Raw genomic sequence first — 17,344 nt, 5'->3', positions numbered from 1 at the left:
TGGCCACACACAGAACTTCATGAAATCACTCATTACCATCTGAGAAAACAACCTCCAGCTTAGCAGAAAACATAATGAAGCTCTGCAGAACTCCAGCACCTGTAGAACACTCTTGAGAGCAAACCCGTCAGAAGAAATGATAGGCAAAAGTCTGAAATCATGTTCTGCACATAGGGGCCCTTGAAACCCAGAAGATTAATACTTGTTCCGCCATGTAGATTAGCCAGACCATCTTCAGCTTCTGCTCTCTTTCTGAGGACCTTGCAAAAGGCTTACTTGCAAGGCAGGAGGTGTTTTCCAACAAGGCTAAAACAAAATGATTTATTACTACGGCTGTAACCTAACCTTGTATGTCTATGCTTGTTAATAAATTCTCATGTGATACTGTCAAGTGGAATTACATTTGAATGGAAATTTCTATATGATATACAAAAGTAATCAGATTTACACTTTTGCCCTGCACAAACTCAAGTAAGATTCATTCTAACATAAAGAACTCTGATTCAGAATTGAAGAGTCTAAATATTTGACTTAACGCATTGAGTTCTTTTTTTTTACTATAAAATTTTCATTTCCAAGTCCACCCTGCTGACTGTAGCCTGTACACACTTGTATATGTCTTAACTGCGTGTTTCTCTACAATAAAAGTTTTCTATATTTTATTGCTAATGTTCTCCAGACACGTCCCACAGTAAGTCTGGCGAGTGGATGACTATGTTAAAGGAAAATTTCATTCCTCTTTCTTCAGAGAAAAAAGAATGGTGATGAGACATGCCCTTCAAAAAGATTAATTTTTTATATTTCCTTTCTCTCCCAAAAGCCATAGAACATTTTTAAAGGGCAGACCTAACTATGTGTTGAGAACAGATTTATTGGATTTTTTTTTTCCTTCTGTTGTTGGCATTTGCTGACAGGTTCCAAATTCAATGGAGAATTCTGTAATAAATATTTCTAAAGCTACAAATGAAATAATAACAGTATATACCAACAGTGACTTTTTTATTTGAACACTTCTTTTCAATTAAGACCTACATACTTGTGTAACATCTACACACTTTAAATGAACTGACTGTTTGAGAACTTTGCAAATTTGTCTTTGGATTTCTATGTTTTAAAATATATTCTGATTATTATTCCCTTTCCCAATTTCATCTTACCTCTGTGGAGGTAACAATTTAGCAATTCAATTTTGACTTCTCTTGCACTGAAACGAGGCAAATGATTAGGCTGGAATTTCTGACCTCTTATATTCCTGGTACCACGCTGAAGCAGACGAAGAAAAATCAAATGGTCATCTTCACAAAAACATAGAATCATAGAATGGTTTGACTTGGAAGGGACCTTAAAGATCATCAATTTCATATATTTCATATATTTCTTAGTTATTTGCAAATCAGTGCTATGCCAGGCTACTTAGCATATAATCTTAAAACTGTTTCAAACTCATACCTTTGTGACATTGCCATTTATCTGTATTTCAGATTTTGAAATATTTCCCCAATATTCTGGGAAGTGTATGGACTTGGTTCCCTCTATGTAAGAAGATGGACAATGTCAGTGTCTAAAAGTATGCAGATAACTGCACAACCATTTTATTTAAATGTGAAAAGCAATTGTCTCTATCAGAGGTGAAAAAATCAAGCAGCAAACATAACCTAAGTTTTTCAACAAAGTTTAGATTTTTCTTCCTTTTTGCTTTGAATTCCACATAAATATACTTCTATCTAGTTCCAAATATGCTTAGAAATTCACTAGGTCCCCTACTACACCTGTGAAAACATGTTACTTCATTGCTTGCACGTATGAGAAAGTCATAGAAGCATTTTCTCCAACTGTGCAATACTCATATTTTATCAAATGCAGAGGTCTTATACCATTATCTAAAACAATTTTTTAAAAAAGAATTGTATTTATACACAACAAGCTCATCTCAAAATGAAGTCTTGTGCTTTTATCTCTAAAGTCTCCTTTTGAAAAAAATTCCATCCATACTGACAAGTAACTCTGAAAAATCTACAAAGATCATATTCCATTTCTTGAAGCAGTAAGGCTCTGTCAATGCCACACCTCAATAGAAGAGTTCGCTTTAGAACCACAGTAATATGGGGGACTGTTTTAGGACAAACTCTTCTATCTAGAAATCTGGGAATCCTCTAGGTGGATTAGTTCATTAATGAATTAATTAATGCAGCTACAGCTTTTGTGACAAAGCCCTGTCCTGCACTGTGAGTTTTTCAAGAGGAAAACAGTCAATGTGCTATGTACCACATGTGTGCAAGCCCAGGGGAGTGCAAGCGTATCAGATGCCAGATGTTCCACCGTGCACAAGTCGGCTTGGCAAACTCTTATTTCCTAGACATACCAGATCTACTGTGCATGTACTCAATTTCTCATCTGCACATGTACACCAGATATACCGGGATTTCTCAATGCTCAACAGTACATTTGGAACTATAGCTACGGGATATCTACAAAATACCGGAAAAATCAACAAAGCCCACTGAGTATGTGCAGGTGGAGGCAACTGGATGATTATTTAGAATGCCCAGATAGATGTTAGCTATACTTTCCATACTTGCTTCATTATGTGCTGATTCAGCTGTGTATCTATTACCAGCCCTTAACAGCAATGTTACATCCATCACACTACCAGTACAACAGTCGATTCCAGGCAAATCAACAGCTAATTTTCCTCATAAAATTTGAGACTTATCACCTCCTTCCCTATCTGCCAGCAAAACAGTGATTTCTAGTTAAGGGTAACATCAAGATCCAAAGGCCTGGCAATTTCAGCAGCTGAAGTTCTGACATTAATAAACTGAATTAACAAAACATTTATGGATTTTCACACAATGAATTTGAGACTTTGTTCCCAGTGTACTAGATCTGATTGTAATGGTATAGGCATCTTATCCAGTCAGATTATTGTAACAGTGAAATATCATCAACTTTCTTAATTTGACTTGAAGTGTTCCTTCCATTAGAACACATTCTGCAATGAGATATGCAGCTGTTGATGGAACACACACCCCAGCCACTAGCAATAAATTGTGATCTCCCTAGCTGCCTATGATGACAACATCATACTCAGCAAGGTCATTAGCATAGGAGGCACAATTAGCTATAGCTTTCCAGTGCCATATTATTAAGTGAAGAAAAACACTCTTACAAGACTGCATGATTTCTCTTTTTTTAGAGTCACTGCCTCCAGGAAACTAAAAATATTTTAACCTTTATGCAAATGGAATACACCTGATATTTTCAGCATGAGACTAAAGATTACCCTCAAAATCATGACATTAAATAAAATGAACTATAAGACTTATTCTATCTATTAAAAAAAAAAAAAAGGCAAACAGACACACCTATTGGGACAGGCACCTTCATTAAGTCTTGCCTCTAGTTTCAACATCAAATGGTTTGGTTTATGTCACAAGACCCCTGACTATCTAGAGGAGTACCAGATATTCTCACTGGCCCTTTCAATTCTAGCAGGCTGGGTCTGAGACAACGCTAAGCTCCAGCCCATGCTCCAGCATGCCTGACTCAGAAAGAGCCAGGTAACAGTCTGGGCATTGTAATATTAACTACACTGCAGTTTCTAAGAAGATGAAACAAAGGAAGAAAGGCTGTGGGAACCAAAAGAAAAATAGTGGGGAGGAGATATGGAATCAACAGTGATGCAGAATCATTGCTTCAAGCATTCTATACTTGTTTATAGATCTAAAACCCAATGAAAATGTGGGATGAGACCATCAATGCTTTTCAGTATAATAGTACTTCTGCTCATTCTCCAACAATAACACAATATAAACACATCATTATGACTCAACTTTCAAAAAGACTTTACATATATATATATATACACACACACACATATATACATATAAAAATTAGAGTGGGAAGAGAAGAATATGCAGAGATGATAGTCTCAGTGTTGCAGAAAGTCTCGGAGGGAAAGAATAGAACAGTTAACACATGCAAAGAGGACAGTCCAGGGAAAACACACACAGATAAACCACTGATTTCCAAGAAAAATCTGACAACTTTAGATACAATTAACTCCTGAAAATGGAGACTGGACTGGGGGAGGTTCAGACAATCCCACAGCTGATGAAACAGGGAAAGTGGGATAAACAGGGGTTTATGATGGGCAAAGAGAAGCATAAGGATATTTTGGTGAGTGCAAAGAGCAACTACAGAAGCTGGGTGAACTGTGTTTTTTCTCAAGCTAAATGAAGTCACAGCACATAAGGACCTTTAAAGAGTTCTAAATTTCTCTTCAAATGGGAAACCCCTCCAACAGTATGCACCAGTGAGGATGTAGGTTGTTACCCTCTCCCCTTTTGAAAAAACAGAAGAAATAGCTAAGGCAAATTTCTGCTTTAACAGACATTTTTGTACAGTTGCCACTTTGCCATGGCTTTCCCATTGAGGTACCACAACCACATTGTAATGCAGCAGTTGGTAGATTACAGAGACGCAAGTAGTGATTTACGCTTATAGCTCATATCCACTGTTTATTTGGCCTGCAGTGATGAACTTGTGTCTGTACTGAAACAAAAGCCAAAACAGTATGTCTGGTAGCCTATAAGCAGCTTGTTCATAACAATGAGAAAAACGCTTGATGAACCAAAATCATGACTGTGTTTCTTTATTGACTCAAAATTAATCCCTTATTTGAGAATCTATTAACACTAACAGAAGGATATTCATTGCTTACGTTTTGATTAACAACCTTGTCTGAGTAATTTCAGTATTTTGCTAGTCGCACCCTCTGTTAACTACTGCAGAAAAATTGTGATCAACAGCACGTGTGTCCCAGTTAATTAAACCGCTGCTTTCTGCTGCACCATCATTTATGAATGTTGTGCATTACGATCTACTATTGTATTCTGCATTTTCTTAATTACTCAGCTTAGATTTTCACCAGCACACTCTGCAGTCTGAGTAGTGCCACCCCACTTGGAACATGAACTGGCATCTACACAGTCACACTCCAGCACTGACATAGGGACAAATCATTACTGCTCTATTTGCATCATAACTCAGTTGATGCAATAGTGTGAAATAGGACATCTCTGAAGTCCTCTCAGTACCTCACAGAAATAACCATCATGGAGTTTTAGTAAGGTTGTCAAATTTACTGACACAGAACAATCATAACTAAGAGGCTTGCCTTCTTAATGGCTTCTATGAATTAATTTTAAGACTGTGACCTTTTAAAAAAGTATCCCTAGACTTTCACATTCTTATATTTAAATGTTTTATATGCTCAGCATCAGGGCATATTCCATCAACTTCAAATGCATTGGGTCAGGAATGAATTTGTGCCTTTGGAGACCTAGCCCACACAGGCTGAAAGCTTGCATTCTGATTAAATTGTATTTTCATATAACACAATATCTGTGCTTTTCTGTTGTCAATGTATATGACTGACAGTCTGTCTTTTAATATTAGCTTTTAAAAGAACTCTAATACCTAAACATTAGGGAAATATTTTCTTCAAAATGCGCATCTAAAATAAAAAGATCATAATCTCCAAAACAGTTGGATTGAACATATGTCACAATTTTCATAATTGAATGGGAGAACAAATATGCTTACTTCTGTGAGGTGGACCTCATTGCATCTACCTTCATTGCTAAGCTCATTAAAATCTTCTTTCCCGTCTTCTTGCACCAGTAGCTTTCCACTTCTACCCAAGCTTCATTCACAATTTCTGATATTACTACAGCCTTCCTCATTTCCTATAACAACTTTCTGGGACCCAAAGCTTCCCACCAGCCCTTCTGGAAGTTCTAAGTCATCCAGTCACATGCAGTGGCTTTTCTGTTTCATTCCCTTTTTTTGTATTCCCTTCTCTTGAGGGACCACTAATGCAATTCCCTAGATCACGTCCAGCCATGAAGAATTTCTGGGAAATGTCTGGGAATCCTTTAACAACAAAGGCTGGCTTACATTGGAGAACAAGACAAAACTGAGGAAGTAAAGGTACTGTGGATTTGGGTTCTCCATAATAACTGTCTTCAAAACGAAAAGAAAAAAAAGAGAGCAAATAGTGAAACATATTATAGCCTGCTTCAGCTTTTCCACCAAGAAAGTAATTTCAACATTCCAGGCTAGATTCTCCTTAGTTCTACTCTTAAACTAGAGAGAAGATCCCATTAGCATCTTCAGCACACCAACTAGTCCAGTGAAGAAGGCATCAGGGCTGGTACAAGGACCCACCTTCACCTTCCCAAATGACCTTATTCCCTCGAAAGAGTAACAGCTCAACATGAAGGTGAGAGCCCTGTGCCAGAATATCCTGTAGGTCTGCGTAAGGTCGCGTTCCGGAGGAGCAAGGAATACTGATGGAGGCCTGTGCTGGGAGTCAGAGAATGGAAACACTAGGCTATTAGTCCACAGATTTATTACAGTCACCTCTGCTTCTTCATGAAGAAGGTCCAGGTTTAGCCTTTAGTTTTGATAGCTTTGAAAGCAACCCCCACAAAACCAGTGTGAAGTTCACAGACTTTATTGTCTCATAGCTAAAATTTTCAGACTATGCACATGTATATATAAAACCTGTCAGTCAATGCAAACCGGGTCTTTAATTTTTTTAAAACATGCAGATGGTGATAACTACAAAGAAGGAGCTTGTGCGATTCAACTCTTAGTTAACACTGTTAATGCTCCTTCTATGGATAGAGCAGTATTTCAACATTAATGTCGTGAGCAACTTGAAACAGGGTACCATTTGTAATGCCAAACATAAGCTTCTGCTCCCAGGAACTTCCTCTGACTTTCTTTGTTTTAGATTTGGAAATAATTTTCAGTAAGTTGAGAAATACACAGCATATATAAATATGCACATACATATTTCTCTATTAACTTATTCTTGATCTTAAATGTATAATAAGATTAAGCATAAATACTCTGACATCACTGAAGCTTCACCTATCTTCATAAGATCTAAATTTTTCCTTAGGTGGTCTATAAACCAGCTCAGCCAGCCACTAAAAATAAAAACTATATCTGATGTGTGTTCAAAAAAAGATAATTAAATATATGAGTAAAATGCTGAAAAAATAGTCACAGTAAATATCACGTTATGACCATTCAGGGGAAATAAAGATAGAATAAATAGCTATAATAAATTAGCACATTACCATCAGATACTTTTTCTCATTACACTTTATTTCCAGAGAGCAAGCACTTAAAGTCTGGCAATAAGTAGCAGAAAGTTTTCAGTTGCTTGTTTAGACATGATTTTTTTTTCTCCTCCTTGCACCTCTGCAGTCACTGTGATTCACAGGCGTTTATAATAAGACTTTCTTTGCAATTCACAGCAAACTTCTAAAAGCTGCAACAGGAGATTGCCTACTTGGTATACATTGCCATTATGTCATTAAAGCAAATATGTTACCTAAAAGCAAAAATAACGTAAGAAGAACAGAAAAAAACTACTCATATCAGAAAAATTTATTTTAAAATTTTCATTTTGAAATGTGACAGAATTTTTAAAGTGCTGCTTCAGCAGAAGTATTAAATACGTCTCTAAAGAGTTGCTTTCAGCTACAAGCATAGAAAATAGGTTAAATAGGATACTTGTATCACTTTTCAGCTATTGTTAGACTAAAAATGTGCAAGTTGTGTCTAAAAATGTGCTCCTGCTTTCTTAACTGATATTAACATACTGAATACTTTGAGAAGTACTTGTCTGTATTATGCTGTGATGAATAAAACAATATTGCATAACCTTCAGGTGAATTCCAAGAGCCAACATGCATGCCTCACGGTAGTTGCTTCCTATAGTGAAGAAAAAATAGTAAAAAAAATGTACCACAAAAATCAAAAGACCACAGAGATCTCACTCTATCACTGTCAGGGACAACAGTACCTCTACATCACCAACTCACAGACTACCAGTTCATCCACAGCACACAATTAGAAGTGCTCAAGATTTTAAAAGATGTCTGTTGATTCTGGATGTTCGGTTTGAAATCAATCTTCTATTAAAAAGGAAGGCCAACCACCACTTAAAAATTATAAGGCCCCAAAGAAGCAAATGAGAAAAAATCTGAGACCTCCTATTATTAGTAATTTTTTTCATTCTGCCCATGGAGTTTGACACTATCGTTATTAAATCTCCATCTCCTTTTAAAATACATGTACTTTGATTTCAGATACAGAATAGACTGTACATGAATAATTAATAATTATTATCTCCACAAGAAAGAAAGAAAAACAGCAAGGTAACTTCAGTCCTTGATATTTAGACACAATGTTTTCAAAATAATAACCCCTGATGCATTTTCAGGGGAGACAAACAGATGAGAATTATGGAAATGAAACTATTGTTCTGTTTCATCATTTTAATGAGAATCCGTTTCCCCTCTTTGTTTGGGTTTGGGTTTGTTTTTTTTTTTTTCCTGTTTTCCTCATCTTCTGTGCTATGGAGTACTACTGTTAAATGCTACAACCATAGAATAATTTAGCATGGAAGGAACTTCTGAGGGTTGCCTAACATAAGCATCTTCCAAAATTATTTAAATCCAAAATCTGAAACTTTCTCTTCAGCACAAAATTCAGCAATTTCAAAATCAGTTCATACTAATGACAGAGGATTATAGATGTTTTTCCAGTATCAGACAAAACTCAGTATATGCAACAGAGAACTTCTTCACAAGAGTGGTAACAGGCAAGCAAAAACATTTTCCACGGGACAGTTCTGATAAAAACATGATCCCTAAAATCATGATGAATTATTAACCTTTAAAAATCCAGCTGTTGCACTACTTAGACTAGTCCATGCATGCACCAAATAGGTAAATCACAGAATACTTTTTTTTTTTCCCCACCAGTAAAAGAACAAACTCAAGATCAGCTGTCCAGACAAGTATATAGGACTGGTCTACTAAAAGAAGTTTCTTGACATGTTTCCTCACTGGAAGCTCACCGCAGGGAGACACTAGGCAACACATTCAGGAGAGATTCTTAACAAAGCAACCTCACATTGAGGTGCAGGAAACTGTGTTTAATCCAAAGTATAAACAGCCATTGGTTTTGGCTTTGTTATTAATCCCTCCGAATAAGCAGTCAGAAAAAGCGTTGTTCATCCACAGTACACAGAAACAAACTAAAAACCCAACACACTCCACTATATACTATATCATATTTAAACCCCCCATTTTATAGATGCCAAAATTAAGAAAAAAGATCAGTTACCTAAAATAAAAGCTAGAAAAAATGTCCAATTTGTCACACATTTTAAAGTATCTGTGCAGAGAATTATTTATGCTCGCTTCAGCTACCAAAAACTTCAAAAAATTCATGATGAGTATTTTCTTCAAAGATGTTAAAACCATATCAGAAGTAAAATTCATTACAGCTCATCTGATGATGTGAGTCCCATAGCAGCACAACACCCAACCTGCATCCTGCAGAAGCACCCTCACAGGCTTCATCCGCCAAGACCTCGCCTCCCCTCCCAGTCACACCCCTGACAGAGACTTCTGGTTTCCATTTTTATCGGATCTTTTATTATTACGCTTTCTGGACAACAAAACCATCAGAAAAGTATTACATTTGAATATAACAGACACCTGCTTTTAGCTACCTCCTGCAAGCTAAATCGTCCAGCTGCAGGAGGCAGTCAGGAGCCGGGGCTGGGCTGGGGGGCTGCAGGAGAGAGGAGTGCACCCTCCCACCGGCGCAGGAGGGAGAACGGCCAGGCAAAGCGTTACTTTCCGTTTTGCAGTATTATCAGATTACTTTACCAGTCCCTGCCCTGGGCTAGAACTACTATTTTTGGTTTTTATTAAGAAGTGTGTTTTCACTTCTCATAACCTCTGTTGGTACGCTTCTAAGTTTTTCAAGAAGTTATTAAGATTATAGACAAGAGTTACTAGATATGTTACTGTGCATCTTGTAAATTAATTCTCAAAGGACTTTTTAATGCTGATTTGCACAGTACGAGCGTAACTCAGGCTGGCAGGGACATGGGGCACTCTCCGGTTCCAGCCCCTGCCCAAAGCAGGCTCAGACACGGGGTCAGACTGGGCTGCTCAGTACTTCACCCAGTTGGAGCATGAACCCCCCAAGGATGGAGACGACACACCCTCCCAGGCCCCGGCTCTACAGCTGGGCTGTCCTCCTGGGGAAAAGCCTTCTTCTTATCTCCAGCCTGAGCCTTCACTGTCTTAGCTGTGCTGCTGCCTCTCACCCTGCCACACGCACCACTGTGAAGAGCCTGACTGTGTCTCCTTCATCGTCTCCCATCAGTGCCAGGGATGCCATTGAGTGCTCCTGAAACCATCCCTCCTCCCAGCTGAACCAGCCCTGGTCCTGCAGCCTCTTCTTGGAAGGCAAGGGCTCCAGTCCCATCATCCATCACCAGGATGGTCACTGTCCCCTGAAGTCCCTCTGGTTTGCTGATCTCTCTTCTGTGTTGGGAACCCAAACTGGAGGTGGTACCCAGGTGGGGTCTGACAAGCACAAAGCAGAGGGGACAGTCTCTGCCCTCTCCTGGCTCTCGGGCCATGTCCTGCCCCACTCCACTACAGGTACAGCTAGTCCTCGTTGCTGCCTGGCCATACAGATATTCCTGGCTCAGCTGGCTGCCCACCAGTGCCCAAGGACATGCCCCAGAGCTGACTCCTCCCCAGGGCTGCACGCGCCCTCCATCCCCTCCTCCAGGTCACTGGTGGAGATGCTGAACAGGACAGACCCTGCACAGACCCTGTGGGATCTCACTTGATACCAGCCTTTAGGCAGTGTCTGACCCATACTCACCACCCTGTGAGCCCACCACCCAACCAGGTCCTCACCCACCAACATGTCGTCCCTCCCAGAATGTAATGTCACAGACCAGGTACAAGAATATTGGGGGAGACAGTGCCAAAAGCCTGGCTAGAGCAGAGGTAGGTGGCATTTGCTGCTCTCTGCTTGTCCTCACAATCATGTTGCAGAAGGTAGTCAGGTGGGTCAGGCATGACTTACGCTTGGTAAATCCTCACCAACTGCTCCCTGTCGCTGTCCTCGCCTTTCTGCGCGCAGATGTGGGCTCCAGAAGGTCTCAATCCTTGATTTTACCGGGGACCGACAGGAGGCTGGCCGGCCTGTGGTTCCTCAGGTTGGCTGAAAGTAGATGTGACATTGGCCTTTCTCCAGTTGTTGGGGACCTCCCTGATCTCCACGACCTTTGAGAGCTGATGGAGAGCAGCTGCACAAGGACATCAGCCACTTCCCTCAGCACCCTGAGGTGCAGCCCAATGGGTCCCAGGGTTGTGTGTGGGTCGAGTGCTCCCGAGTGATCCCTGACTCGACCATCATCCCCAGCTGGAAGCTCATCTCCTCTTTGAGCCCTGTCACTAAGCACAGAGGCCTGGCAGACCTTGCTGGTGACAACAAAGAAGGTGGTGGGGATCTGCCTTATCTGTGTCTGCTGTCGCTGTATCACCTTCACCATCAGTGACCCTGTCAGGGAGACCATTGCACATCAAGGAGTCAGTGATCCACATTCCAGTTTTCCTGAGTACACCCTTGCCTGTGCTGTGCTGTGCTGCTCATATGACTTGGCCTTCAGGCTGTGTTGTGCTGCACAAAGTCCTTGGCCGCAGGACAAACTCAGACAACAATTTTAAGAGAGTAGCCTGCGGGCAGCTCCCACTCATCACCAGAAATTACACCACCTGCACCACTGTGCTTTCATCTAAAAGTGCAGCAAGAAGTTCTCATGAGAACATTGTTTCTTTTTGCCAGCAGAAAAGATGAATAGAGTTGTTTCCTTGGAAGAAAATCCTGTAATAGCTTGAATGAGCAAAATAGGTCAGCCTTTCTATGGATAGGGTCTGCACAGTGTGCTGTATGAGGACTGGAGGACCATTCGATAACAAGAAGTTATACCTGACAGCCTCCAGCAATCTCCTGAATGCCTGGCACCCTGACACATTAAAGTTCCCAATGAGGAAGGGGGTCTGTGAGACAAAGACTGCTTCAGGTTGTTCAGAGAAAGCTCCATCTGCTTCCTTACCCTGGTCAGTGGTCTGTAACACATCCCACCACAGTGTCATGCTTAGTGACCTCTCCTCCAATCCTGACGAGCTCTTACCTAGACCTGAGCTCCACACATCTGAGCTGCTCATTCACATGGAGGGCAGCCCCCTTCCTCCTCTTCTCTGCCTGTCTCTCCTGAAGGGCTCATCTCCATCCATCGCAGCACTCCAGCCACATGAGCTGTTCCGCCACGTCACAGGTATCCCGATGATGCTGCAGATCTATGACCACATGCTGGGCTCTCATCCCTCCTGCTCGACTATGTATGTATGGATGTGCATGCACCCTGGAGGTGGATATCCTTTTGTCCTGTTTTAACATGTCTGAGCTCTGCCTTGTTCCCCCAACGTTGCACTTTTGCCTTCTGCCCTTGCCACACCATTTTCTCACTTACCTCTGGGCTGTAATTTCTTTCTGGTGTCACTCCCAGTTTAACAGTCTCCTTGCCAGACAGGCCAACCTCTTGGCAAAGATGCTTTTGCCACAATAAATTAGAAAGAGGAAATTACAGTAATCACAAATGTGGAACTCAGAGGGCAAGCTAAGTTTTGTTCTAGGCCCCCTAATCTGCTCCACAAGTCAGTCTGAAATCCAGCTCTTCACTCACTGGGTGACAACTACCGGACATGTACTGCTCCCCAACCACATACACATGTAACTATAGCTCAGCTCTGCCATAAGGTAGCAGATTTCTCCCTGCCAATCTTTTGTACTCAGCCCATCTGATTTTCAGTCTCCAGGACAGGACCAATGACCTGTTTCATAGCTGTAATTTCATTGATGCCACAGCAAAATAAAAGAGAAAAGTTGTATTTTGTGTGTTCATACATTTCTCACTGGTCATTTTGTTTCTGAGCTACTGTAAATATCCTCTGGGAAAATTCAGCTCAAAAGCAATAAGAAAACCCTATTATCTTTGAACAATAAAGAAAAAAGAGTTGCTGTAATCAGAAACTGTACAGCAGAATAGCCATTTAACTCCTTTTTTACTGAACTAGAACACTCTACTGTGCAGCCCCTGGTTACAATGGGTTGAAAAACTCACATAATTCAGAGACCATAAGCACAAATGACAATCAAGATCTTGGCAGAAAGAAGCCAGACATTCCTATTTATGGGCAGAAATTTAACATGATCCAAAATGTGATCTGTTGTTTTGAATGGCAAAGCTTTCATCAATTTGAGCAGACAGTTTCCACTCAGCTTTCTGTTACCAGAGTTACACAAGCAGATGATGAAGAGAGGGAAACAGCAGCAAAGGCTTCATTTCTGAAGCAATAGCCGTACTTTAGTCCCTCAATATGTAACTCCTTTACTCAAAACGTAACCGGGGTCAGTACACTACAAATAAAGATAACCGCTTTGAAGTTAAGGATTGTTTAGAGGCAGCCACATGTGTGATCTAGCGAATATTAGCTTTTGTAAACCTTTTCTATCTCAAATACCCTTCCCTTCCTCAGCTCTTGCCAATAGAACAACTCCCTCTCTATCACTCAAGGACTAATATCAAAACAAGCTAAATAAAATAATAAAAACCCTGTTTTGGTAAAGAAATAAGACTACCAATTATTCTTCAGGAATTAAAAATTAAAGAAATAAAACAAAAGTAAACTTTCAGGATTATTACTTGTTACTTTTTCATTGACTAAGTGTGAAACATCAGAATCAACAATTTCTACAATCATCATGTGAAGAAAAGGAAGGTTGGAAAATTCAGATATTGGTAGACAGTACTTGATAAGAAGGATGCAGAAGAATAACACAGCTATTCTCACTACTAACCACAATGTGCAATTACTAATATAAAACTTCTGCATTTGACAGAAAATCTAAAGCAAGCCTCAATAGGGAGGAAATTAGTTCTTCAAAACGCAGAATTTTCCTTTTCTTGCACAACAAGAACACCTACCTAAATGGCTTTACAAGACATTCGGATGAGACGCTTTATGCAAAACAAACACACACACACTCACTCTGGGTTACTCTGCATTTTCTTTTGAATAAATCTCAGTTTTAAAGAAGTAAGTTTGTCACAGGTTAAACCCCAGAGCTTGCTTTAAAGCAGTGATATTCTAAGTTTTCAAGGAGGTTACCCACATCATCGTTCACCTGTCCAAAACTCTCTGCACACCGTAGTGGTCTCTCCCCTAAGGCACATTACAAAAGGCTCTTACGCTCTTAGCCTGCTTAAGGAGCGAAAGAAAGCAAGTCCGCACATCCTGGACAGTTTCCAGATGATTAACAACACTGACCAAAACTAGCCTTTCTTAATTAAAAAGGCACAGAATCTGAGACCTCAGAACAATGGTATTAAGACAAGATTAGGGAAGAACCATGAACAAAAAAAATACACGCGTACAGCATCACTTGTGCCAGTCTCCTACTTCAGCACTGATGACAGAAAATCTTCCTCAGATCGGTGACAACCTGTAAAAGTAAACTGTGGCAGACAAATAGAAGTTACTACAAGAAAAAAACAATCAGGGAGGCAAGGCTGGGGGGAGGCCATAATGCTAATGCTAAAAGGATTTAAATCTTATACTTTTTTATTTCAGGGATTGTTTGGGGGCAAGAGGGAAGCAAAACAAAGGTGGTGGTGGTAAGTGTCTTAAGGATTAGTATGTTCTGGTATTGCTTTGGAAAATTATCTCAAGTGAATTATTCTTAGTAAAATATGATTTCAGAAAACCTATGCTCTCATAAAAAAAGAGAAATGTATAAATGAAGAAAATACAAATGAATACCTACCTATTCACAAACCCCAGTGTTTTATAAAAAAACTAACAAAAATTTAAAAAAAAAAAAAAACAAAACCAAAACCAACAAGCCACCCACAAATGAACATTCAGAATCAACCATTCCCATCTGTCCTGCGATTTATGGAATTTACTAATTTAAGTATAATGCAAATGCACTAGTATAAATACATCACTTTAATACTGCTTTAGAGAAGATAACAGAACGAAGTTGCTCACCCATTCAGAAACATTCTGGAAATGTAAAGATTAATCAAAGATTAATACAGACTTTCAGTTCTGGCCAAACACTTACAACCTGAATCTCATTCAGGGTTTTGCCTGGAGTAAGAATTCATCTCTGCTGTAAGGCACACAAACCACTTGGTTAGAACAACAGAAACTCAACAAGCCCTACAAAAACCCCCAATCCTCAACTGCATTATGCATTTTTCCGATGAGTTTTGGTGACAGAACCGATACCTGAGAATTAAGTTTACGGCACATACTGTAAAGAGATGTTAGTATATTCTGGAAAAAAACCCAACACCTAAATTATAGTATTTTAATCTACAGCAATGCTCCTCCTCTTCCCCCTCCATAAGAGAATAGTGTTACTTTCTCTGATGCTTTCTTGTTGCCATGGCATCCTTTCTACCGCAGGTCTCTTCACCCTTTTTATTTCCCCAGTTGGCATTCAACCTGTGGGCATCTTCCCCTCTTCTCAAAAGCTTATAAATCCATGTTTCTTTTTGAAACAATACATTTGATCTGTTGAATAAGACATATCATTCCAGACCTCAGAGAGTCAGCTTTTGGTAAGAACACACAACATTGTTTCTAAACACATGAGGACTGAGGTTGTACTTGGACAGCGAGCAGTTCATCCAAAATCTTTGTTTGTATGGGTTTGTTTAGCACCTCACACTAGGGTGCTGATCCCAAGGAAAAAGACCGTCAAGCACTCAAATAAATCTCTCACTTCTTCTACTTGAATACTCGATTTGTTCTCTCAATTTTGGTGTGTATCTTCCCAAGATCTTAATTTTCCTGATATGTAATCTATGCTGTGGCATGCATCTTCATCAAGATGTCTGTCCATCACCTCAGAGATTACTGACACATCTCACCGAGCTAGCTGAAGGCAGACACACCACCAAGGAAGACCCCTTCCCAAGAACAAAACCTCTGTTTCCCAAGCGCATGTTTTTAGTCTACCTGCCTTCAAGTCTTTCGCTTAAGATAGCTGACACTTTCCTCTCAGCTGCGCAACGCAGCCACAAGTCTCCAGCCGCCGCTTTCCAGCCGCACCGGCTGCGCTCCCGGGCGGCTCCGAGACCCGCGGCGGGAGCGGGGCCGCTGCTCTCCCAGGAGCTGCGCGCAGCGTCGCCGCTAACAACTACTCTCACACACGCAGAAAGCAAAACAGCAGACCTGCACCTGTTACAACTACGAAGTGAGATTCAGCGCACGGGAAGGGGGATTCTTCTTCCCAAAGTGCAACAGGTTTCTTACCACCACCCCGACCCAGCACCCGGATTCACGAGGTGCCCGGACGGAGGAGCCCGGTCCCGGTCCCGGTCGCAGGCACTCACCGGCGGCGCGGGCGCGGAGGGTCCGCCGCGCTTGGCGGAGCCGCGCCGGGAGCTCAGCCGCCGCCAGGACTCCGCCAGCCTCCCGCGGCCGCTGCCCGCCGTCCCCTCGACGGCGCAGCCCCGCTCCGCCGCCCCGGGGCTCTGCCGCCTCTGTCCCATGGCCCGCGGCGCCGCCGGGTCCCGGTGGTCGTTCCGCGCCGCCCTTAGTTTTAACGATGCTGCGGAGACACCGCGGGGGGGGTAGGGGAGGCGGGCTGGGGCGGAGCGGCGCCGCCCGCCCTCCGCGGCCGCGGGACTGCCCTGGGGGAGCCCCGGTGCCGGGGTGATGGGGCGAGCGGCGCGTGTCCCGCGGGGGCGGGGGGGCGCGGGAAGGGAGGGGTGCCCGGGGGGAGCAGTTGCAGGGGGGGTGATAGGGGACACCCGCCTGGGGAGGGGGTGATGGGGCAGGCGTGGCGTCCTTGGTGGCAATTAAAGCTCGTCATATCCCATAGCAAAATTGGAGTTTTAATCTAGGGCGTGAGCCGAAAAAGGTGCCCGGCGTGAATTGGGAAACAGGCACGATAAATGAAAAGGGCAGGTAGCTATACCGTGCTTAGGCGTGACAGGTTACACCACCTGTTCACTTCAGTGTCTAGATCCTGCCAAAATCTTGCCAGGAGGCTTCTTCTCATTAAGCTACACTATAAGCTCTACGGAACTAAATTAGTAGTTTTGCCATAATAAAACATGTTCCTTTTGAAAGTCCAACAGCATATACAAGTGCACAGCTTTCCACACTAAGTCTAGCACTTTTCCCTCCTCTTTACACTTGGGAGGGTGGAAACACTAAGTCAGAAGCAAAGGATGGCATGATACCTGTTGGTAAGGCAACCTTTTTTTAGGGGGGTGCTTTTCTAGATTAAATTAAATGAGGAGTATCTCCAGAATTAACAGTCTCTCTACTAATACTGGAAGGGTCTCCTGTGGTCCTGG

At 41.6% G+C, this 17,344-nt stretch overlaps 1 protein-coding gene across 2 annotated transcripts in view; it reads right to left on the bottom strand.

Annotated features, from left to right (window-relative positions):
* TRPM3 (transient receptor potential cation channel subfamily M member 3) overlaps window positions 1–16,560 on the bottom strand; it is a 429,177-nt gene extending 412,617 nt beyond the window's left edge. For both annotated transcript variants that reach the window (XM_054809132.1, XM_054809133.1), the window contains exon 1: window positions 16,373–16,560. In XM_054809132.1, coding sequence (XP_054665107.1) covers window positions 16,373–16,531 — 159 coding nt within the window. In that variant the 5' untranslated portion in view covers window positions 16,532–16,560. The remainder of the gene's footprint in view (window positions 1–16,372) is intronic.
* Window positions 16,561–17,344: the final 784 nt, after the last annotated feature.

The sequence above is a fragment of the Grus americana genome, chromosome Z, assembly GCF_028858705.1.
Source record: "Grus americana isolate bGruAme1 chromosome Z, bGruAme1.mat, whole genome shotgun sequence".
Taxonomy (NCBI): domain Eukaryota; kingdom Metazoa; phylum Chordata; class Aves; order Gruiformes; family Gruidae; genus Grus; species Grus americana.
Note: the sequence above shows the minus strand (reverse complement) of the source record. Positions and strands in the feature narration are given on the sequence as shown.